Raw genomic sequence first — 24,672 nt, forward strand, 5'->3', positions numbered from 1 at the left:
TTCCATTTTACAGTACTTTTAAGAAATACATTGGGGGAGAAATCCATTATTACTTTGCATTTTAAAATATGCCTTTATTATTCTCTAATTTTCTTTACATTTCATTTGAATTTTAGAGTTTTCTTCCCTTCTCCTCTGTCCCCCCCGCCCAAAAAAAAAATCCCAATATTAGTGTTTTCATTTAGATCACTTAAAAATAATGTATTAAAGTGCTCGCTTCAGCAGCACATATACTAAAAAAATTGGAACGATGTAAAGAAGATTAGCATGGCCCCTGCACAAGGATGACATGCAAATTCGTGAAGTGTTCCATATTTTTAGTTTATCAGTTGTAACAAATGTACCACTTTGGTAACGGGGAAGGCTGTGCATATGTGGGAGCAGAGGGTTTATGAAAAATCCCCCTCAATTTTGCTGCCAACCTAAACTGCTCAAAAAATAAAGGTTTAAAGTAAAATGAAAAAAATAAAAACAAAATGTATTAAATTGGTGATAATTGAAAGCTTTCAGTGTTAAAATTTCCAAATCCAGGAATAATCATGTCATTCCCTTCAAGTTTTTTATGTTCATCAGTAAAGTTTTACAGGTATTTTCATGTATGTACATTTCTTATGTTTATTACTAGATTTTAGGGGGGTGGTATTGTTATGAATGGGGTTGTTAAATTAAATTCTCACACATGCACAGAGGACTCTCTTTTTCTGATAGATTTCCCATATTTATATAACCTTACAATAGAGGATATTCTGGTATAACACCAAAGGAAACTCATGAAATAGGAAAATAAAATCTGTCTTATGTATTGCACTAATTAGAATTCTTATTTGAATTAATGAGGTTATCTTTTGGTTATTTAAAATCATAGTATTCTCGTTATTTATTATATATGCACATTTTTGCCACCACATTATGAATTCCTTGTGAGATTAAAAATTAGCTTTTAAAAATTACTTTCCTTACCCTGCCAGCATCTGGTATTATTGAAGACTGTGCCAATTAAAAATATACAATGGATATATTTTGAATATGTCTGCAATTAACTCAGAAGAGTTAATACTATACAGTAAGTCATAATAGTTATAGAGTAATAGTCACTATTGTTGGGTGCTAGGCATTCATTGATAATAATAGTACTTTGGATCCCTTCACTCACCAATCCTAAGAATCAGGTACTGTTTATTGTTCCCCTATTTTTCAGATGAGAAAATTGAGGGTCAGGGAGGTTAATTGATTTACTTAAAGTCAGACGTCTAGCCAAGTGGCAGAGTTAAAATATGAACCCAGATGTGTCCAACACTTTTTAAGACTATTTTTTTAAGAGCAGCTTTGGAACCACAGCAAAATTGAGAGGAAAGTACAGAGATTTCCAGATATGCCAAACCCCACATATTCACAGCCTCTCCCATTATCAACATCCCTCACCAGAGTGCTACATTCATTACAAGTGATGAACCTACATAGTCACCCTAAGTTCATAGTTTACATTAGGGTTCACACTTGGTGGCGTACATTCTGTGGGTTTGGACAAAAGTATAATGACATGTATCCATCATTATAGTATTATACAAAGTACTTCCACTGCCCTAAAAATCCTCTGTGCTCCATCTATTCATCCCTCACCCATGGTCCCCCAGTCCCTAGCAACCGCTGATCTTTATACTGTCTTCATAGTTTTGCCTTTTCCAAAATGTTATATAATTGGAATCATGCAAGGTACAGCCTTTTCAGATTGGCTTTTTTCACTTAGTACTATGCATTTAAATTTTCTCCATGTCTCTCCATGACTTGATGGCTTATTTCTTTTTAGCAGTGAATGATATTTCATTGTTTGGATATACCAGTCGTTTATCCGTTCACCTACTGAAGAACGTCTTGGTTACTTAGACGTTTTGGCAGTTATATAAATAAAACTGCTATAAATATCCACGTGGAGGTTTTTGTGTGGACATAAGTTTTCAAATCCTTTGGGTAAATACCAAGGAGTGCAATTATTGGATCATATGGTAAGCCTATGTTTAGTTTTTAAGAAACCGTCAAACTGTCTTCCGAAGAGGCTGAACCATTTTGCATCCCCACCAGCGATGAATAAGAGTTCCTGTTGTTCCACATCCTCCCCAGCATTTGGTGTGGTCAGTGTTCCAGATTTTGACCATTCTAATAGGTGTGTAATGGTATCTCATTGTGTTTTTAATCTATATTTCCCTGATGACATATGATGTTGAGCTTTTCATATGCTTATCCATATATCTTCTTTGGTGAGGTGTCTGTTAGGGTCTTTGGCCCATGGGGTTGTTTTCTTATTGTTGACTTTTAAGAGTTCTTTGTGTTTTTTGGACAGTAGTTCTTTATCAGATATGTCTTTTGCAAATATTTTCTCCCTGTCTGTGGCTTGCGTTTTCACTCTCTTGACATTGTCTTTCATAGCGCAGAAGTTTTGAATTTTAATGAAGTGCACCTTATCGGATATTTCTTTCATGGATCATGCCTTTGGTGTTGTATCTAAAACGGCATCCATTGCCGTACCCAAGGTCATCTAAATTTTCTCCTGTGTCATCTTCTAGTTTTATAGTTTTGTGTTTTGCATTTAGGTCTTGATGCATTTTGAGTTAATTTTTATGAAGGGTATAAGATCTGTGTTTAGATTTTTTTTTTTGCATGTGTGGATGTCCAGTTGTTCCAGCACCATTTATTGAAAAGATATCCTGTACTTTTAACACCATCCAATACTGCCTTCCCCTTCTTCCCCTTCTTCTAGTGTGTAGATAAGTCCTGCATATACTGAGGAAATGACTTTTATTTGGAGTGAAGAACTTTGATTGGGGGATTTCTTGGGAGAGGTCTGTGCCTTCTGTCACTTCAGTGGTGTTGAATTTAGCGCAGTTTGGAACAGAGAAGGATGGAAGTGAGTTTTGCCAAGACCCTGATAGTAACACTTCAGACATAACATTGAACACTCTTTGATTGCTTTATGTTGCCAGTACTTAAGCAGAGTATTTCCTTTGAATCTTTTCCTGTTCTTCAAATGTGAATTAAGGACTACTGTATTTCAAATACTCTACTTCTGCTGCAGCATTTTTCATATCATATTTCAGTGATTTATTTGTGTGACTACTGGTTTACATTACTGTTTGCTCGCGGTAGAATGGAAGCTTACATCAGCTTGTTTATGTTCATATTCTTAACATGGGGTACACGTATGGCATGGAGGGGGCTTTCTCCCTTCTCATTTCAGACCCACAGTGTTCATAGGTAGTTGATTATAGATGTGATCTTGATAAGTTCTTATTACTACTTGGTAGTCAGTACTTTGCCCTGAAAGTATGTATTCCCCATTTGAATTAGTAGTTGTAAACATTATTTAAAAATCAAATGCTTAGCCTAAATTAACAAGTCTTTCTCCAAGTCAGGTAAATTCAGTTTAAAATTCACTTTCTGTAAAGGGTTATGATTAACTTCTAGTGACATTTTGATTTTAAAGCTTTTCTTTGAAAAGGCAGATACCTCCTTTTTTTTTTGAAATCAACTTTCTAGGAAAAGCATTTTTTTAAAAATTGCCAAAGTTTATGTAATTTCAGATAGGTAAGCTATGAATTCTACCTGGCAGAGAAATTAATAGGCCAATTGAATCTGAAGACACTTCCCTTTCTCTTGATGCAGTTCAGTATTAAGTTCAAATGGCTGGCAAGGATGTGGAGAAATCAGAACTCTTTTTTTTCTAATTTTTATTTATTTATTTATTTATTTTTGGCTGTGCTGGGTCTTTGTTTCTGTGCGAGGGTTTTCTCCAGTTGCGGCGAGCGGGGGGCACTCTTCATCATGGTGCGCGGGCCTCTCACTGCCGCGGCCTCTCTTGTTGCGGAGCACGGGCTCCAGACGTGCAGGCTCAGTAGTTGTGGCTCACGGGCCCAGTTGCTCCGTGGCATGTGGGATCTTCCCAGACCAGGGCTCGAACCCGTGTCCCCTGCACTGGCAGGCAGATTCTCAACCACTGCACCACCAGGGAAGCCCCCTAGAAATCAGAACTCTTATACACTGCTGCTGGGTATGTAAAATAGTACAACCACTGTGGAAAATAGCCTGGCAGTTATTCAACAGAGTTACCATATGACCTAGCAATTCCACTCCTAGATATATGCCAAGAAAATGAAAACATACGTCCACACAAAAACTTGTACGTGAATGTTTATAGCAGTATTATTATACACAGTAGCCAAAAAGTGGAAACAACCCAAATGTCTATTTCAACTGCTGAGTGGATAAATAAAAAGTGGTATGCCTATACAGTGGAATATTATTTGTCAATAAAATGATTGAAAATACTGATACATACTACAACATGGATGAACTTTGAAAGTATGCTAGGTGAAAGAAGCCAGTCACAAAAGACCATTTCATTTATATGAAATGTCCAGAATAGGCAAATCTATAGAGACAGAGTAGGTTAGTAGTTGCCTAGGGCTGGTGGGGAGGAGGTGGGATGGAATAGGAAGGTGACTGCTTAATGATATGGGGTTTCTTTTGTGGGTAACGAGTATGTTTTAAAATTGCTTGTGGTGATGGTTGCACAACTCTGTGAATATATTAAAGCTATTGTGCAGTTTAAATGGGTGAATTATATGCTATGTGAATTATTTCAATAAAACTGTTAAAGTCAAATGGTTCTCAGGCATTAACAGTAGCCCTTTTATATTGTTTCTTCATCCTGCCAGTGAAAAGAGTTTGAGTTGCGCAAGGCGCACAATTCCATTTTTATTGATTTATACTACTTTGTGGCTAAATAAATTCACTAGTGATTATCATGTTTCTGTTAGTTTCTAGTGCCAAACTAAAAAGAAAAAAGAACTGGTTTGGAACAGCAATATATACAGAAGTAGTTGTAGATGGAGAAAGTAAGAAAACAGCAAAATCCAGTAGTTCTTCTAATCCAAAATGGGATGAACAGCTAACTGTGTAAGTATCTGGTATATTAAGAATGCAAAATTTTCGAAAGAGAGTGTGCTTCTTGGAATGTTTTTCTTTTGGTGGTGTTTTTTTGGTAAGATGACTTCAGAGTAAGGAATGCTATTTTTTAGTGTGACTAGACAATTTTAAGTATGAAAAAAATTTTGGTTTATTTTATTTTATTTAGAAATGAAGCATTAATAGTCCTTGTTTTTGCTTTACAAACTAATGTTTTCCATATAGCGATATTTTTTCTTATTGTCTTATAAAAATAAATAGGGCAGAAAATCATTTGCCATTTCTGAAATATAATGTTATAAATTTGTGTATAGTAAAAGTGTTATAACCAATGCAGTCAACTGTCTTAAATCTTTAGGTATTAGTTCGAGTAGAAATTGTGTTATTTTGAAGTCTTAATAAGACTTTAGATGTATTGCTGGTGTTTTGATTTGTTAATTACAAAAACTTTTAATCTGGGTATTAAAGTCCTAATGTACTTGAAAATAAATATTTTATTTATAATTCAGGTAGTTTACTGTTTCATGTAATATTTTTTCCTCAAATAAACTGAATTCATGGCTTTTTCAAAATTATTGAAGTAAATCGTACTCTCCTGTATATTTGTTATAATTTTACCCTTACAGAAATGTGACCCCACAGACTACATTGGAATTTCGAGTTTGGAGTCATCACACTTTAAAAGCAGATGCTTTGTTAGGAAGAGCAACAGTAGATTTGAAACAAGCTCTGTTAATACACAATAGAAAATGTAAGTTTTTTGTTCTAGTCTTTGTTTCTTTAAAAGTTTATTTTAGACACTTTGAAAATATTCGGAAGTCCAAAAGCAAAAAAAAAAAAAAAAGTTTTGTATTTATAAAGGAGTACTTCATTTATTGCCTATGATTGCTTTTAAGTTTATAGCATTATATGAAATAGGAAATATTTACCCTGGCATTTCTCTATCCAACAAATTTATACAAAATAATCCCAGTCATCCATGAGTATACCCGGTTATCAGTGACCATCAGTGATTTATTGTATACTTAAAGACTTGAAAAAAAATGATCATTATCTGAAGCTACTCTACTTTGTTTCTTGGCTGATAACAATTTTGTTTGTACAAAATAAATTCTAACTCTTAAATTTTCTTTTTTCATTATCTAACTAGTTCATTTTAGAAAATATGGAGAATATAGAAAATCACAGAGGAATATAAAAATTATCTGTAATTTTTACTATCCAAGGATAACCATTCCTAATAATTTGGTCTCTCATTCATAGACGTAAACTTTTTTTTCTTCTTTGTATCTACTGGTTTATCCTCTTCTTTTTTTCATTTAAAAATATAATATGAGCGTTATGTTTCCATCATATTAAATTTTTCTAGTGTGAGGATTCTTAAAGTAGTTTAAGCTTCAATTATTTGTAAACTTCCTATCATGGTATGCAAAAACTTGGGGATATATACATGTATTTTTGATTCTGAGGAGAGAGTTCATTGCTTTTATCAAATTCTCAAAATACTGTGTGATCCAAAGAATATTAAAAACTGGACTCCTAGTTTATGATTTAACTAATTTATTATTTGATATTTAGGAGGTTTCTAATAGTTCACTCAAACTAATACCACTCTAAATCTTTATGTTCATCTTATTTCCTTAGAAATTTTCTTACTCCTAACACATGTGCTAGGTTAAGGGTTAAAATGCTAATTTTTAAGATAAGTTAATTTTTTTAAAGTTTTTTCTGTTTTTAACAAAAAAAATTCATGTGTAACTGAAAAATCTGTTTTTGATGTAGTTTTTGGACATAAAGAGTTATGAGTCAAGAAAGTGTAAAAGCCACACTAGTTTTTATGTACAGTGATTTTTTTTTTTTTAAATATTCTTTTAAGCATTGAAAGTTTAATTCCCTGCTATGTCATGGCTTTTGGTCATTGAATTCATCTTGGTTACAGAAATAAGTAGTAGGTCTTGTAAGCGTACAGTACCTTGCTCGGTCTGATGGTGGCTAGATTTGTACTTTTTTCCGGGCTCTATGACATTATTGGTATAAATATGTCATACCTCAGTTAACCTACGTTATTTCAGAACTGAGTATTTGGTTTCAACTATTTATATGCTATTTCTGCTCTGGATTAAGCTTTTGCATGGGACCTCTTTTCTAGTACAAAAGTTATTTCTCATAATCTCACAACCCAGAGATAATGAGTGCTAACATTTTGATGAATTTTTGTCTACATGTGTATGTGTATAATAATCGAGATCATACTCGATTTCATGTATTCATTTCATCATACTTGATGACCACGCTTCATGTTCTTCTTAGCTCTCAATGTTATATCATGTGCATTTCCCTGTGTAATTCAGTGGTATTCTTTGAAAGCTAATTTAATAGTTTCATAATATTTTGTCACAAACTGTAATTTTTAAACCATGCTCCTACTGTTGCCATTTACTGTTTCCAAATCTGTTATATTAGACTGTACTGAGCCTTCTTGTAAAGATTATAATTACTCTCTATATAAAGATTTTAATATTTATCTGCCAAAGTAATTTTGTAGGAAGGTTGTAATGTCTGTATACTTGGAAATGAAACTCTTATAAATTGTATAAACTTAAAGCTATCTCTCTTGATTTAATTGAGCAGAATATGCTCAGAGGAAAAATAAAATTTTATAAACATTTGTGCATGTCTGAAGTCAGTGGCTTCAGAAATTGTAGTAGCAGCATCTTATACACCCTAGGCAGTCAGTAATTTTGTTTTTCTTTTTTTGAAAATTGAAAAGTGTATTAGTTTTCCAGGGCTGCCATACCAAAATACCACAGACTGGGTCCCCTAAACCAGGGGTCCCCAACCCCTGGGCCACGGACCAGTAGCGGTCTGTGGCCTCTTAGGAACCCGGCCTCACAGCAGGAGGTGAGTGGCGGCGGACGAGCTAGCGGAGCTTCATCTGCTGTTCCCCGTGGCTCGCATTACCGCCTGAACCATTCCCCCACCCCCACCCCACCCCCCAAGTCCGTGGAAGAATTGTCCTCCATGAAACTGGTCCCTGGTGCCAGAAAGGTTGGGGACCGCTGGCCTAAACAACAGAAATGTACTTTCTCACAGTTCTGGAAGCCTGAAGTCTGAGATCAAGGTGTTGACAGGGTTGGTTTCTTCAGAAGACTCTCTTCTTTGCTTGTAGATAGCCATCTTTGCCTTATATCATCACATGGTCTTCCCTGTGTGTGTGTGTATCCCTGTCCAAATTTCCTTTTCTTAAAAGGACACCAGTCATATTGGATTAGGGCCACCGTGATGACCTCGTTTTAATTATCTCTTTAAAGATCGTGTTTCCAAATAAAGTCACCTTCTGAGGTACTAGAGGTTAGGACTTAAACATATGAATGGGATGGCATTGGAGGGTACACAATTCAGCCTATAACAAAAGGGAAGTAAATTAATTTCAAAAATTTAAAGCTGTGATAGAATAATAGCGCTTTAAAGGCAGACTTAAATGCCTACGGGCATTAATCCCATAGGATTATGGCCATGACAAAAGCCATGACAATTTATTTATTGATTAAATAAATTAATCTAAGTGAATTGCTGAAGCAAGAAGTAATTGCAGTTTTGACTAGAGCACAGGTTTTCTTATTCTTAGTTGCTTAATTTTGAATAGAAGTAATGGGAAGTTAACATCGTTCTAGACAACCTGTAGAATTTATAAATGTACTCATAATTGATAAAGTCCTTGGTTGTCTTTGATTCAGCCTCTTGGTTTAGCACTTGGACATGTCCCTCTTCAAATTTATGAGGCTAATTTCTTCCTATACTCAGGGCCTTGACATTTTTTTCTCATAAGTTCATGTTTTTATGTATCCCTTCTCCTGATATATTTGGGGTGAGGGCAGAGGATTAATTCGTTTGAATAGGTGTGTTTTTTTTCTGAATATATTTACTTTCAGCCTTCATGGTATAGTATGAATTGTTACAGTCATCCGTAACCTTAAATAAAATTCTCAACTAATCCAACATAAAACCATCTGTATTTTCCCAGTAAAAATCCAGCTGCAGCTTACTAGGGAAGTTCTTTCACTTCTTCACATTTAAATCCTAGCGAGCCTTCGAGTCCGTAACCTTCATTTGTTTTGTGTAATAAGCCTAGTTGGATGGCGTCCAAACCCATGCAATCCTCTGATACATTGTCTCAGAACTTCTGTGGGTTTAACCCATCATTTGCACCTCAGCCTTTAGTAAGTTATGTGTTTGGATCACTTGAACACTGTTCTAAATTATGGAAATTATTTCGTTGGCTTTGCAGAAATATGTGGTATTTTTAGGTCTTTTTCTTTATGTCAGTAGCATTAGATACTGATATATGAGGTATATTTCTTCCTGTCAAACCTACTGTTTCTTAAGTTGCAAAGGAAAAATCCTTCTGTTGTCAAAGAAAAAGCCAAACAATAGTGGTAAGGACATATTTTAATCAGTTATATACTTTTGCAATAAGGAAGAGGATCCAGCTTGATCTGATCTCAGCTTCAGTTTATACAGAGGTAATTGGGCCTTTCAAAGGAAGAATGAGGGAGTAGAAAGAGGGGTGAGTGGAAGCTAAGTGGAGTTAGGGAAGTGAAAAATTACAAGAGTTGATCAGTGGGAATGCAGTTAGGCCAGCTTTCTCTATTATTTAGAATTTTATTCTCCCACAGAGACTAAGACTGACTAAGACCCATCCTTCCTGGTGATTACATTTCAGATGAATAACTTTCAGGTCCCTGAGTAGGAGACACATACACATCTTAAAGGGACAGAGGAAGGATCCACCATTATAAGCCGTTTTAATAAATGCTTTGAGAAAGGGTGGCCTGTCACAGGTGTTGCCTTGAGCAAACAGTAAATTCTTTCAAGGCAGGCTAGGGTCTCCTTGAGTTGTTAGAAGTCTTTTAATTTTGGGGAGAGTAGGGTGGATAAAATCTTTTGTGCGGAGAGTTTGCAGTTTTTATGGGCCAAGGTTGAGGCCTAGTGGAGAAGGTGGCTCAGAGGAGCCTGAATTGAATTTGGGCCAGGAGAAAATCTTTGTCATCACATTCATGGGTGAACAGTGTAAGAGCAGTGTAGCTAATTCCAAGGTTGAAGTGAATACAGAACTTCACTTTATATTTCAATTTTGAAACTGACAGAGCCACTTTAAACACTCCAGAGGGGAGTCAGATGGCTGCCTTTCAAACACTGGCATTACACTGTTTTTTTTATTTTTTCATTTTTTTATGGTGTTAGTAGCTTTTGTCAACAAAAGTATTTTGAAATCCATTAAAATCACTTCAAATTGAATTATGTCCAAAATGATTTACAGTGAAAATTATCTCTTTACATTAAATGGTAGGGAAACAGAGCAGAGAAATGTGTCATTTATGATAGAAGACAGAGCATAGTCAAATTTAAGTTTATTAAAGCAGTTGCCTTTAGCCTTATTTACTTAGTTAATACTAGTTATTTCTTTAGTTTACTAAGTCTTAAGTTCTCTTTTTAAAATTCACTTAGCATCGGCACAAACTAAGACATTTTAAGCCAAGGTTTTGAACAAACAGTTTTTTCATTACTGGTGATAAATGCATTTCTGTTCTTTAGAAAGATTTTTAGGATTGAAATTACTAGGTGAGAGGGAATGAACAGTTTTAAGCCTCTAGCTATGCACAGTTGTCTAGTTGCTTTCCTGAAAAGTTATAATAATTTGTACACAAAATGTAGCATCTGAGAGTGCCCATTTGGAAATATACACCCCACTAATAGATAAAAAAAAAATGTATATTTTTCTTACCAGAGTATTTCTTTAACTATTAATAAAGTCAGATGTTTATTGATCATTCATATTTCATCGTTTGTGATTGTCATGTTCTTTGTACATTTTTTATTGATTTCTTTTTTTTCTCACTGATTTATAAAAGCTCTTAGTTTTTTCTCCCAATCATTTGCCTCTATTTTTTGTACCCAGTTTTGATTTATAGAAGTTTAATATTATTTCAGTCATTAAAGTTTATTCATTTTCCATTGTTATTATGCTCAAAGAATCCTTTCCAGTCCTTATATTTAATAGTTATCTATTTTCTTCCACATTTTTTACTTTATTTTTACTTTAATTTCTTTTATAAATTCTGAAATTTATTTTGTTACATGATAGAAGATGGGAACCTAACACATTGACTCATAGTATGATATAATAGAAAGACTTAGGATTCAGCAGACCTGGTTATTCTTGGGATTTTTACTTACAAGCTTTTGTAACCTAATGTACTCGTTCTTTTCTAAAATTCTGTTACAATCATATTTATGTGTATGTTTGCCAGCCTCCAAAGTGACCCTTATACATTCCTACCTTCTGCTATTTGGTACATTTGTGTAGTCCCCTCCCACACTGAAACAGAGATGGTCTGTGTGACCAACAGAATATGCAGAAGTAATGGTATATGACCTCCAAGACTTGGTCAGTGAAGACATTTCAGCTTTTGCCCTGGTCTCTTAGATTACTCACTCCAGGAAGAAAGTCTCCGCTGTGGAGACTCTCGACAGGTCTGTAGAGGGGCCCAAGTGGAGAGGAACGGAGGCTTCTTCTCAGCAGTCAATCCCAATTTGTCAACTCTGTGTACGAGCCACCCTCTAGGCAGATTTTTCCACCCCTCGCAAATTCCTGGCCCACAGAAACTGTGAGCAGTATTAAGTAGCTATTGTTATTTTAAGTGACTGAATTTTAGGATAATTTGTTACTTAGCAGTAGATAATACTGTGTGCAAGAAAAAAATAGCTTCAGAATGTGATTCTGAGTTAAATCTAATTCTGTAAAATGCCTTGAAAACCAAGATTTTTGAAGATCTCTTGTTTTCTGTGGGGACAGAAAGAGTGTGTGTTTTTGACAAGTCTGTGATGAAAGAATAAATTGTCTAGTCATATATGTAGCTTCCTAGAAACTCAGGTTCAGACTGTTCTTTTCCCCAGTTAAAACTAAGGAAGAATGTCCAGGCGGTAGGAAATAATCAGCTACTGCCTTGTAAGTTTCCTGAGGATGGCTCTATCTTAATAGTTTATTTTAAATTTTATTAAGCACCTACCTTCTGTCAGATACTGAGGATACATCACTGAATTAGCTGAATAAGATCTCTGCTCTATTGGAGACTTCAGTTTAGTTGGGGAGATGGACCCCGCTGCCCCCCAGCCCCCAGTTCTGGTGGTAAGTCCATTGAAGGAAATAAGTGGAGTAATGGTAGGGAGGAGGTCTACTTTAGGCTGGTCAGGGTTTATTCTGCTTTCCCAGAGTGCACTATCTGGCACACACTAGGCAATCACATATTGAATGGATGAATATGTCTGAGTTGGCTTGTTTATACTGTAATAAAATAATACCCTCATATTCCAGCCCCCCCCCAACACACACGTAGAGAGAATTATTTATGTGATAGTCCTCCCAATTTTATGACTCAGAAATGTTATATCTCAATCTTCCATGTTATAATTGTGAAAGGCTAGATGCTGTGAACAACCTCCCACTGCAGAACAGTTAGGTCCTGGATAGGATGAGTTTCTGTGTCATTGATGAGTTTTGCAAAGAGGCAGGAGTGGTCTCCAAGGGCCCTCTTCTTCCAAAAAAAAAAAGACAAAGAAAACCTTATGAACTAGAGTTAGATTAGTGGATGATGCTGATAGCACTTTTGGTTGACAGCCAGCTAGGGGAGCTGAGCTTAGACTCCTGTAGTCTTGACTCTTGGGGTGCCCTCACACCACTGACAGAATAAGAAACCGGCCCCGCCTGTACTAAAGCCCAAAGATTACCCTTAGATTAATATCAGAAATTGAACTCACCATCAAAGATTACAAATTATAAGAAGCCACCCATAAGCAGAGGTTGGCAAACATTTTCTGTAAAGGACCAGATGGTAAATATTTAGGCTTTGCAGGTCATATAATCTCTGTTGCACCTATTCGGCTCTTCCATTGTAGTTGGAAAGCAGCCATAGAAAATATGTACATGAATGAGCATGGCTGTGTTCAAATAAAACCGTATTTACAAAAACAGGTAATGGGCCAGATTTGGCCTATGGTCTATAGTTTGCTGGCCCCTGGATTCATTGTTATCCAAAGCAGGATGATAAAGAGGAAGTCATGCTCTCATCAAAGTGAAATGCATGACACCAAAGACAAAAAAAAGCAGCTATGGAGAAAAACAGGTCATTTGCAAAGATTTATAAATCAGGCTTACATAATTAGCAGTAATAGGATAAGATGGTGGAAAAATATCTTCAAAGAGTTGAGAGATCATTATCAATACGGAGTTGGCATGCCCAACAAATCTTTCAGGATGAGACTCCAAACATTTACAGATTTTTAAAAATGAGAGAATTTACCACCAAGAGACCTACTTTAAAGTGATTTTGAAAGGCTATTCTTTTTTTTTTTTTTTAATTTTTATTGGAGTATGGTTGATCTACAATGTAGTGTTAGTTTCAGGTGTACAGCAAAGTGAATACATATATCCACTCTTTTTTAGATTCTTTTCCCATATAGGCTATTCTTTAAGAATCTACTCAAAGCCTATTGAGTAAAAAGCTATTCTTTAAGAATCTACTCAAATAGCTAAATATTTTAGGAATGAGAGCTAGACCTCCAAATTCTAGATACTTTAAATAGAGGAAGGTGACAAAAATGAAATAGAATGAAATAGAATGGTGGTCAATATAGTTTTCTTCAGACATAGATTATTAGAATCTAGATAAAACTGAAATTCATGCTTTTGTAGGGTTGGGTTTTTATTTTTTTTGGTACTTTAATATTAATATTTCCTCTAGTTTCTCTGCTTTTATTAATGTTGATTTTGTGATGTGGAGTGGAAATGAGGTTTATGGTGGTGAAAATGATTGGGGTAAGTCTTCTACAAGGTTTTCTTTATTACATGGTTCTTAAATTTTTTGCAAAGAATTCCTGTCTAATGGTTAGTTGTTACAGATTTTTTTTTTTTTTGTCTTGTAGTTTCTGTACTTGGGTAATTAGTCGATATGTTTGTGCTAGACATTTGGTAAATGGAAAAAAAAACCCAACAAATTTGTTAAATATAGGAGGGACCAAAGTCAAGGACATAATCTAAGAAGAAATATGTTTCATGATTTCAGAAGTGAAGATCAGATTGAAGTAACTGGCCTCATTTTGGATAATAATGGGATCACTAATACTTTTGATATGTATTCTGTGGGATAGGAGAAGTTGAAGCAAAATGACTTTAAGTAAGAATTAGATATCCTAATAATAGGAAGAAATATTTGGCCTTATATGAAAAAGAAATAATAAACTATTACCATTTATTGAGCACTTACTGTGTGTCAGATGTGGTGCTAAGAACTTTCTCTGTGACTTTGCATTTGGACCTTATGACAGTTCCTTTAGTTTGTTGCTTCTGTTATCTCCATTTTGTAATGAGGAAACTGAGGCTTTAAGTAGCTTGACTACTTACTCAAATACAGCTAGAAGTTCCTGAGCTGGAATTAAGAACCAAACCCCCTGACTCTCCTGCAGAAATTTTGCCTTAACCACAAGTCTTATGTGGTACCTTGGGCCAAAGAGCAAGTTTAGGCAATTGCTGAGCTTATTATCTAGATATATTTGTATATTCTCAGAGGTTTATACTGTGCAAAGGGACAATGAAAGATGATCTTGAAAGTATGTGGTAGAGGGAAAGGAGTTATTCAACTAGGTGAGAAAGGAAGTGATTCTGGTGTAGTATAGAAGGGCCTATAGATAAAAACGCAAATAATTCTTTCCACATGTAGCCGTCAAGCACTAAATTAGAGTAATTCTTGATATGTAGTTTTGATTTCTAAAATGTATTTTTGTATATAACAAAAGTGTTTAAATTAGGTTTGTGTTTTTTTCCCCCTAGTGGAAAGAGTGAAAGAACAATTAAAACTTTCCTTGGAAACCAAGAATGGTGTTGTGCAAACTGGTGAATTAACTGTTGTGCTTGATGGACTGGTGATTGAGCAAGAAAATAGAACAAACTGCAGCTCATCTCCAACCAGTAAGCTAATAACTTCATGTGTTTTCAAAATTTGAAGGAAAAAAGAAAACAGCAAGAAGTATATAAAAACCTAGTGTCTTTCTTTTCTGTCATTCAGGGGAAATACAGCAAAATGGTGATGCCTTACATGAAAATGGAGACCCTTCGGCAAGGACAACCACCAGGTAGAATGTTTTATTTTAGTATTTGTGACAAAGTAATGTAACATTTCCCACATATGAGGTTTTTAACCTTAGTTTAGAGTTTGCCATAGAATTTAAAAGCTTATATCTAAGCATATCATTTGGTTGAATTCTTATCAAAGTAGTTTTTAGAAAAGTAACAGCTTTAATGAGATAATACACATATCATAAGAATAACATGTATATTTCAGTGGTTTTTAGGTTAACAGAGTTGGGTAACCATCACTGCTGTCTGATTTCAGAACATTCTTACCATCTTCAAAAAGAAACTCTGTACACATGAGCATTCTCTCTCCATCCCTCTTTCCTCCCAGCTCCTGGCAGCCACTAATCTTCTGTCTCAGTGGATTTGCCTGTTCTGGCCATTTCTTGTAAATGGTATCATATAATATATGATCTTCTGTTACTGGCTTCTTTTACTTAGCATAAGGTTCATCCATGTTGTAGCAGGTGTCAGAACTTCATTCTTTTTTATTGGAAATGGCTTTTAAAAATCTGTATTTAGGCATATTTTATCAGTAAATAGAGTCAGATAATGTGGGAAAATGATTATCTTATTGCTGTCTGAATTGGCAGCTTCCTGTAATCACTAGAAGATAGATGGTGCACAGATTGCGGTCTCCCCTCAGAGATCATCCTGCCATCTCTGTGATTCCCATACGTTCATGTTTGATGACAGTTAATAGAGACTTTCTGTTTGAAATAATTTGTATTAGAATAAAAGCATGTTAAAGCTCAAATATAGTGGAATGAACACCTGAAAATATGAAAATATATTGCTGTGAAATTGACTTGTTGCATTTGAAAAAGCATGCTGGTATATGACAAAGTGTGACTTTTATTAATCTACAGTTACTAATATTACTCCTAAATTGCCATTAAATGATTTTCATAGAGCACTTGAACAGATCAGTATGTCTTCTGAATATATATTTGGCTTAAATTTATGCAGTATCCACATTATAATTTACACCGAGAAAATTCAGGACTGAAAGGGTACAACAGGTAGATTAAAATGCATTAGCGTGTGTGCATGTATATATATGTACATATATATATCTGTTCTTAATAATTTTTGAAGTACAATTTTAGATGGGTAAAGGAGCTTGAATCACTACCAACCTAAAACCTAATATTGTTTATTATATAGTAACACATTCTGAATCAAAGATTAGTTCTACAGCACCAGGAGAACTTGAGTTGGGTTCTTTTACTTGGACTGCCAGATCACTGATCCTTGCTGTGTGGCTTGGGAGGGGTGTACAAATCAGAATCACTTGGGAAATTTTTCAAAACTTTACCTGCCTGAAGTTCCTCAACACATCTCATTCCAAATATATAAGTGACAAGGGAAAGTATCGTTTATCGTCCAGATACTTACTGAGTGCCTGTTTGGTGCCAGACACTAGTCCAGGCACTAAGGATACAGTCCTGTTCCTGTGAAATTTTCATTCTGGTGGGATAGAGGTAGTTAGTAAACAAGTGAAGAAATAAATTAGCTAATTGGAGATAGTGGTAAGAACTATGAAGTCATTGAAACACAGGACAGGGTGACAGGAATGTAAAGGAGCCTGTTTTAAAGAGAAATGTCAGGGGGATCATCTCTGAGGAAGTGCCATTCGAGCTAAAATTAAAAGGCCATAAATGTACCATCCATGGAGAGATTTCAGGGAAGAGCATTCCAGGCAGAGGAAATAACAAGTAAAAAGACCCTATTTCTAGTTAATTTATGCTCTGCAGACTCTTCTAACTCTAGAATATATTTAACCTTTCTTTGATAATCTTCTAAGTCATTATAATTTTACTCCCTGTATCTAATAATTTATAATAAACATTTGAAGACTTTTCAGCATGATTTTCGTATAAAATTGATTTACTAGTATATCTGCTGCAAGGTGGGCAAGGAAGAACTTGGAGAGAAATAGATCAGAGAGATAGATTGGGTGGGACAACTGAGATGTGATCTGATTTATATTTTTTAAAAATTTAAGGCTGCTCTCTGGAGAAGAGATACAGGGTGACCTGTGTATATGGAAAAGCTCTCTTGGTCACTTACATGGTATCGCCTAACTCCCTGCCAAAACGTTTGATTTTGTAGTTGTAGATATATTTATTTATTTATTTGCAGTAATGAATACACTGTAAATTCTTCTAACTCTGGGATATAATATCTAGCTTTTTCTGATCATCATGTACTCATTATTTTAGTGCTGGTACATAATAACTTGTGATCAATTTTTTAAGAATTTTTTGGTCTTTCAGTATTCAATAAAATTCCAATAAACAGTTTGGAATTGATTTTTATAAGTTTCATGACCTTTTTGAAAATACTTTCAGAGCATTTTAAAATAAATATTAATATTCTTAAGACCATTTAAGTCTATTTAAGACTATTTAAAATGTACAAATTGAACATTGGTTTGAGGGGCTGAATTCATTTTGACTTAGTGTATTTGTATATCTCAATATATTGATACATTTATCTGACAGTGTGGATACATTAGAACTGAAAGTAATTTAAACTTTAATATAGCAAAGTATGTAATAAAATGTAAAAAATAACCTGTTAAAAAAGTAATCAGGGTATCTTTTGTTCATTACTCTTTAAACCTATCATTTTGCTTCAGTGTTAAGAACTTGGTAAATATTTCTCATGCAACTTCTGATGAAAAGTTATTTAATTGTGGACTTCCCTGGTGGCACAGTGGTTGGGAGTCTGCCCGCCAATGCAGGGGACACAGGTTTGAGCTCTGGTCCAGGAAGATCCCACATGCCGCAGAGCAACTAAGCCCGTGCACCACAACTACTGAAGCCCGTGTGCCTCGAGCCCATGCTCCGCAACAAGAGAAGCCACCGCAACGAGGAGCCTGTGCACTGCAACGAAGAATAGCCCCCGCTCGCCGCAACTAGAGACAGCCCGCGCACAGCAATGAAAACCCAACATGGCCAAAAATAAATAAATAAATAAGTTATTTAATTGTACTTAATTCATTGAAGTAAGGCTTTTTTTCTTTTTTTTTTTATAGGTTGGCTGCTGAAGGTACTAATGGAATAGATAATCATGTACCTACAAACACTGTAGTACAAAACTCATGCTGTTCATATGTAGTTAATGGAGACAACACACCTTCATCTCCATCTCAGGTTGCTGCCAGACCCAAAAACACACCAGCTCCAAAACCACTCACATCTGAGCCTGCCAATGACACTGGTAAGCATGGCTACTTATGACACATTGTTTAAATGAAAACTAAATTAAATTTTATGTATCTATACCTGTACTTTTCTTATCGTACAATCTTTCTTAATCTTCAGTTTTATAAAAGGAACGGGAAGATTACAATACCTGAGATTTTTTCTAGTAATTTGAATTTTTCTAGATTATTTAGGAAGATATTCCAAAAATGTATTAGTTTAGAAATAACCACACATTTCACTAAGCAAGTACTTACTTGATAGCTAGATTCTTAGGCTGTATGCTATAAAAAATACTATTTAATTCATAATATAGAATATATTTCTAAAAGAACTTGAGGGAATTCATTGATTTGTTAGTAATGAATGGTTCCTTTAACCTGTCTTTTACCATACAAATATTTACTTCTTGGCACGTAACTTAGTAGTAAAATGTACTGTGAGCTGATATAACTCTCCAAAAGTTTTATATTTTCTAAGAGTAACTGTTATTCTATTATAGGACTGCCTAAGGAAGATTCTTTTCTATAATCCTGTCTTTCAATGGATTCAGCTGTAATATTCATAAATCATTTTTTTGTTTGATCTTTGTAAATTAACTCAGATGAATTTCTTGAAACTCAAATCTTAGGACTTGCTTCAGATTACTAGCATATGTCTTGGGGCTAGAGTTGGAATCCTATTCTTTTCATTCCAGAGCCTATATTCTTTCCTTCGTCTATTTATGGGAAAGTATTAAAAAGTAGAAACATGTACGGAAGTAATTTAGTAATTAAATGAAAATAGACGGGTTTATAGATAAGACTATTGTATATTTATACCCAAGATTGGGGGGATATTTACCATGCATTTTGTGAGTTTTTTGTAAACGTGGGAACTGACATGAATGGTTTTTTGAAAATTTAATTTGTTTATTAATGCTGCCCTTTTTTAAAAAAGATAGACTTAAAGATCCTAAGTACCAACAATAAGTAGACTTATTAGTCATTAATTTAAGGTGTCTGGAAAATGCAGAGAAGATAAACACAGATAACCAGGGTGAAATTAGTGAGCAGAATGCATTTATTTTCTGATTCTGGTATCCTTTCTAGTAAGAACATTTGCCTCAGATTTATTAGCAGAAGGGAAAAGGAAACATTTTATATTATTCAGAATTGTCTCTAAATTAAGAACAGACCAGTTAAAATAGCTCCTATTGGGAATTTCCTGGCGGTCCAGTGGTTAGGATTCGGTGCTCTCACTGACGGGGCCCTATTTGATCTCTGGTCGGGGAACTAAGATCCCACAAGCCTCGCGGCCAAGAAAAACCAAAAAGCAAACAAAAAAAACAGCTCCTATTCCTGATAGTCTATCTTTTATGAATCTATATGAAAAGGTACCATAATGTGACCAACATCCTCACTAATTCCAAGAGAGTAAATACAATAGTGAGTTTCCTAGAACTCTGACTTATATTATCTCTCCTAAATTAAATTTATAGTTTTAAAAAATAGTCTGGGAAAAGTACCTATGGGAAGGACAAATAATTTATTTTTTTTAAATACCACACATAGAAAAATAGCTTATCTGAGTACCAGAGTTCTTAACAATGAAACATAAGTCCAGTGCTTTTAGCCTATGGATTTTTAGGTTATCAAATAATTACCCATACCAAAAACCACACACACACACACACACACACACACAAAAACTAGTTATCTACCCATAAATAAATTTACATTATAAGCATTGTAACTTCCTTGAGAACACTCCATAGAGCTGTAAAAAATAAAAATAATACCCTTATGTGACCAGGCTTGATTTGTTATATGGGATTATCATTGGATTCAGAATGGTAGATCCAATTCCATTATTTCTGGAAGTAATTAGATAGCAGTGCCAATTCTTGATTAAGTCTACGCTTTATTCATGAGAAGTATAAGAATGTTGAATGCTCATTTCAGAAAGGCTTATGCAACCATTCTGTTTTGTTCTCGTTATCACCTTCCATTTAAAGTATATGGAATTTGGGGATTTATCTCTTCTTTCTAAAATATTTAGCTGCTAGAGTAGATTGGCCAAAGTATCCATTGACCACTACATAGTTGCATGTTTCAGCTTTCAGGCTTATTCAGATGTTGATGCAAAAGAGAGAAGGACTTACTGAGTTCCCCCCTCACTGTAGAATCTCTTATTTATATTCTGCAGCTTGTTAAATACTTTATAGACTGTTTCTGTTGGGAACAGATTCACTTTCCACATTCTTCTCTTATTTATCCTTGCCTGAAATTTCAAGGTGAAAGTAAAACACACACATGGGCGACTAGAAATGAAGGCTCCATTGTAAATAATTCCCAAGACATTCACAATAATTGCAAGGAAACCTAAGACAATCAGAATAATAGCTAATATTTGTGCTACACATGTTCTAAACACTATATGTTCATTGACTGATTTAACTCTCACAATAACTCTTCAGAATAAGTACTAGTATTTTTCCTGTGAAGGAACTGAGGCACAAAGAGATTCCCAGCTAGTAGAGGAGCTGTAATTGGCATCCACCTCTTTGGCTCTCACCTCTCTGCTTTCCTGTTCATTTAGATGTGTGTGATTTTTATAGTGTCTCAGAGTTGTGATGTTCATCTTTTATACCATAATAAGCTTCAAATATATTCCCCCAGTCAACTTAGTGATTGTGTTTGCATGTTCTTTTTGTCGTTGGTGACATCTGACCAAACAATCCAACTGTCATCATTCCATTGGCTGGTTTACAAAGGCTTCTGGAACCTACTCTGTTGGTAGCAGTCACTTAACCAATGTCATCTGTATGATCTGTCATCCCTTAGTAGGATGATGAATTCAGGTATCTTTTCAAGGGGTAGTCTCCTTTAAGGTGTTGGTGTAAAAATAGGGTTTTTTTCTAATCAGGAACTTTAAAAATCAGTTTTCACTGTTGGAGTGCTGATGGGGTGGAAGTGTGCATGTTCTGTGTATAACACATTACGTGTTTTTAATCCATTACTTGTGATCCCAAAATCCTAAAATCTTTTTTTCTTTTGGTTGTGTTGGGTCTTTGTTGCTCCGCGTGGGCTTTCTCTATTTGTGGCGAGTGGGGGCTACTCTCTGTTGCGGTGCGCAGGCTTCTCATTGCAGTGGATTCTCTTGTTGCAGAGCACAGGCTCTAGGTGCGTGGGCTTCAGTAGTTGCAGCACGCGGGCTCTAGAGCGCAGGCTCAGTAGTTGTGGCTCATGGGCTTAGTTGCTCCGCGGCCTGTGGGATCTTCCTGGATCAGGGATCGAACCTGTGTCCCCTGCGTTGGCAGGTGGATTTTTAAACACTGCGCCACCAGGGAAGACCCCCAAAATCCTAAAATTTTTAAAACCAAAAGTTTTTTAGGTAAACTCATTTGATGGCAAAATGACTGGGACTGACTTGAGGGTATTTATAATTTTTTGTGCTTAGTACGAGTATCCTTTTGTTTTGCTACAGAAGTAATACTGTGTTTAATTCGTGTGTAGGCCCCAGTCTGACTTGGTATTAGTGTAATAGACAATATATGTGCCATACTATCTTTCTGAATTCTGAAGTTATGAATTCTGGAAGTCACTTGGTCCCAAGAGTTTCAGATAAGGGATTGTGGGCCTGGAGCTGAATACAAATGATTTCTTTTCACCAAAGACAGTATTGTACATGAGGACTTTTGGAGGGGAGGGCATTTTCCCCTCACCCCCAACCTGTTCTTTTGAGTCTTAAGAGGATCCATTTTGGGATTTTCCTTTGGTCCCTTACATGTCATTTTTTTCTAAGAATTCTTAGATTGTTTAAATGGAATATATATATAATGGAAACTCAAAACTACCTCTCTAGCTCTGTAATTTAGAACAGGTGTATTGACTGTGTTATTAAATCCTTCATATACTTAATATTTCTACTAATGCTCTTTTTATCTGCCTAGTTTTGACAGAGGTATGTTCACTTCTTCCTCTGTGATTTGTCTTTATTTAACATTTATTGTTTTAGTATGCCGGGCATGTTGTAACTGTTGAAAATACAAAAGTGAACAAGTCTGACAAAGTGTTTGCATTCTGAACTCAATGAAAAGGAAATAAAAACAAATAAAATATTTCAGAACGTGAGAAAACAGTCTAATATGTAGCCTGGGGGGACGGTGGGGCAGGTGCAGCATTAAGTAAGATACCCCAGCACTGCCTTTCCGAAGGAGTGGTTGAGTCTGGTCTCTGCGTGATAAGAAGCAGCCAGTCAGGAGCTATTCTGAGACGGTGGGAACAGCAAGTGCACATCCCTGAATGGGAGGGAGTTTGTTCTATTCAAGGAACAGAAAGGAGACCATTGTGAGAAGTCAAGTGTAGCTGTGGAGTAGACTGTGTAGAGTCTTTGTCATGAGCTGTGGTAAAGAGTTTGGAATTTATTCTGGTTGTAATGGGTATGTTTAATTAGGGCGTGAAAACATCTGTTGTATGCTTTTATAAGATTACTTTGGCTGCTATTTGGAGACTGGATTGGAGTTGGACCGGAGAGGAAGCAGGCAGACCAATTAGGACGCTATTGCAGTAGAGTAAAAAACAAGGAACGGTGGACAGGGGTAGTGGTGTAGACGGAGAGAAGAGCTGAGAGCACTTGCAGTTGAATTGTTGTAGGAGAGAAGTTTTTGCCTTGAACAACTGAAAGGTGCTATTTAATAATTAATTTTCCTCCTCTGTTTTTAACAGTTTGTGTAGCATGTGCTATGTTTTAGTATGCATAAGGGTTTATGATTCTTTCTTATTGGACTGGATTGTCTTTTGTCAAATATTCCTCTTTTCCCATTTAGTGTTATTTTGCTTTGAAAATACTATTGCTAATCTTTTCTTTTTTTGGAAATTAATTTCTGCATTGTTGAAGAGTGACAATTAAATGAGAAAATTCACTTTGACCATCATATATCAATTCTGAACATCATGTAAGAGACCCAGAATTTAGTCTTTCTGCACATTCTCTTTTCTTCATGTTGTCTAACAGTGTTGAGTACCGGTAGCACTATAAACATTTTATTTTTTATATTTTGTTATTGATTTTTTTTCTCCCAAAGCTACTCTCCCCTGTAGTTGGTACAGAGCTTCATTGGTTCTGTTGTTTTTTGTGCTTACTGTTTGATTCCTTTAATAGTACTCGTTTCTCTCCTTCCCACTATTTAAATCTCTTTCTTTAAAAATCCACCTGAACGTTCCATTACTCTTAATTATGTCTCCCTTTTCTGTTTCAGTTAAAACTTTGATGTGTGATTTTCTAATAGGTTTTGTTCAATAATCTATTCTCTTTCCAGTTTTAATTTGACTCACTTTTATAGTGACACGTGGTTGAAATGGATGCATCACATTTAAAATGAAAATCAAGAAAATTGTATCACTGGATCCCAGTGCTGGGTTATTTCTTTAGCAAGTGTAGAACGAGTTCCTGGATCTTTTTGCAGTCCCCTGTAGTACTTTCTTAAGAATTAATGCCACTTTATATTCGGCAAGAGTTCTTTTGATATTAGCTGCATTTGCATAGGAAAGGGAGCTTGAACGGGGTCATTTTAAGGTTTTTATATAACCCATGCAGATATTCAGAATTGATTCTTTGGAGGAAAAACGTTTGTTCATGTTGGTTTCTCTTTCTCTAACTTAGGGTTATTGGTATATATATATATATAGTCTTAAGTTTTATTATTTAAACGTTTATCTCTAAAATGTGAACAACAAAAAGTATTGTCTGTCTTATTTCTGTCAGTACCTGACACGTTGCTCAGTATAAATTAGGCTCTGAATAAATGTAATTGATGAGTTAACTGGTTGCTTTGTCATTCCTTGATAGATCATCTTACTAATTTTCCCCTTTCAGTTAATGGAGAATCATCCTCATCTGCACCAACTGATAATGCTTCCACCACGGGTACTGCAATAGTATCTGGAGAAACCGCCTTGTCTTCAAATTGCACTAGTACTACTGTTGAAGATCCTCCAGTTCAAGAAATACCGACCTCCTCAGAAAACAATGAATGTATTCTTTCCAACAGTGCAGCATTTGGGTCTGAAGCTAGAAGTACGTTAGATCCTTCTACCTCCAGTTCTGGGAGTAGCTCTGCCTTCGAAGCAGCCAAATTAAGACAGCCAGACGTCTGTGCGGAACCTGTCCGGCAGCAGTCTGGAAATGCCAACACAGAAACTCTGCCATCGGGGTATGTTAAATTAATGATTGATGGTCTCTGCCTCCAAGAAGCTTGTTGAGTGGCTCAGGTTTTTAAACATACTTACAATACAGTTTGAGAATGCTGTGATAAAAGTATGGTGTATG

General features: G+C 35.4%; 1 protein-coding gene and 1 non-coding gene across 4 annotated transcripts in view; both read left to right on the forward strand.

Moving 5' to 3' along the window:
* Positions 1 to 24,672, forward strand: part of WWP1 (WW domain containing E3 ubiquitin protein ligase 1) — a 107,647-nt gene that overhangs the window by 38,017 nt on the left and 44,958 nt on the right. For all 3 annotated transcript variants that reach the window (XM_068525576.1, XM_068525577.1, XM_068525578.1), the window contains 6 exons: positions 4,812 to 4,950; positions 5,586 to 5,710; positions 14,846 to 14,983; positions 15,081 to 15,147; positions 18,192 to 18,376; positions 24,220 to 24,556. In XM_068525576.1, coding sequence (XP_068381677.1) covers positions 4,812 to 4,950; positions 5,586 to 5,710; positions 14,846 to 14,983; positions 15,081 to 15,147; positions 18,192 to 18,376; positions 24,220 to 24,556 — 991 coding nt within the window. The remainder of the gene's footprint in view (positions 1 to 4,811; positions 4,951 to 5,585; positions 5,711 to 14,845; positions 14,984 to 15,080; positions 15,148 to 18,191; positions 18,377 to 24,219; positions 24,557 to 24,672) is intronic.
* Positions 210 to 319, forward strand: LOC137751654 (U6 spliceosomal RNA). The gene has a single exon (XR_011070904.1). It is a non-coding gene; the product is annotated as a U6 spliceosomal RNA (small nuclear RNA).

The sequence above is a fragment of the Eschrichtius robustus genome, chromosome 17 (assembly GCF_028021215.1).
Source record: "Eschrichtius robustus isolate mEscRob2 chromosome 17, mEscRob2.pri, whole genome shotgun sequence".
Taxonomy (NCBI): domain Eukaryota; kingdom Metazoa; phylum Chordata; class Mammalia; order Artiodactyla; family Eschrichtiidae; genus Eschrichtius; species Eschrichtius robustus.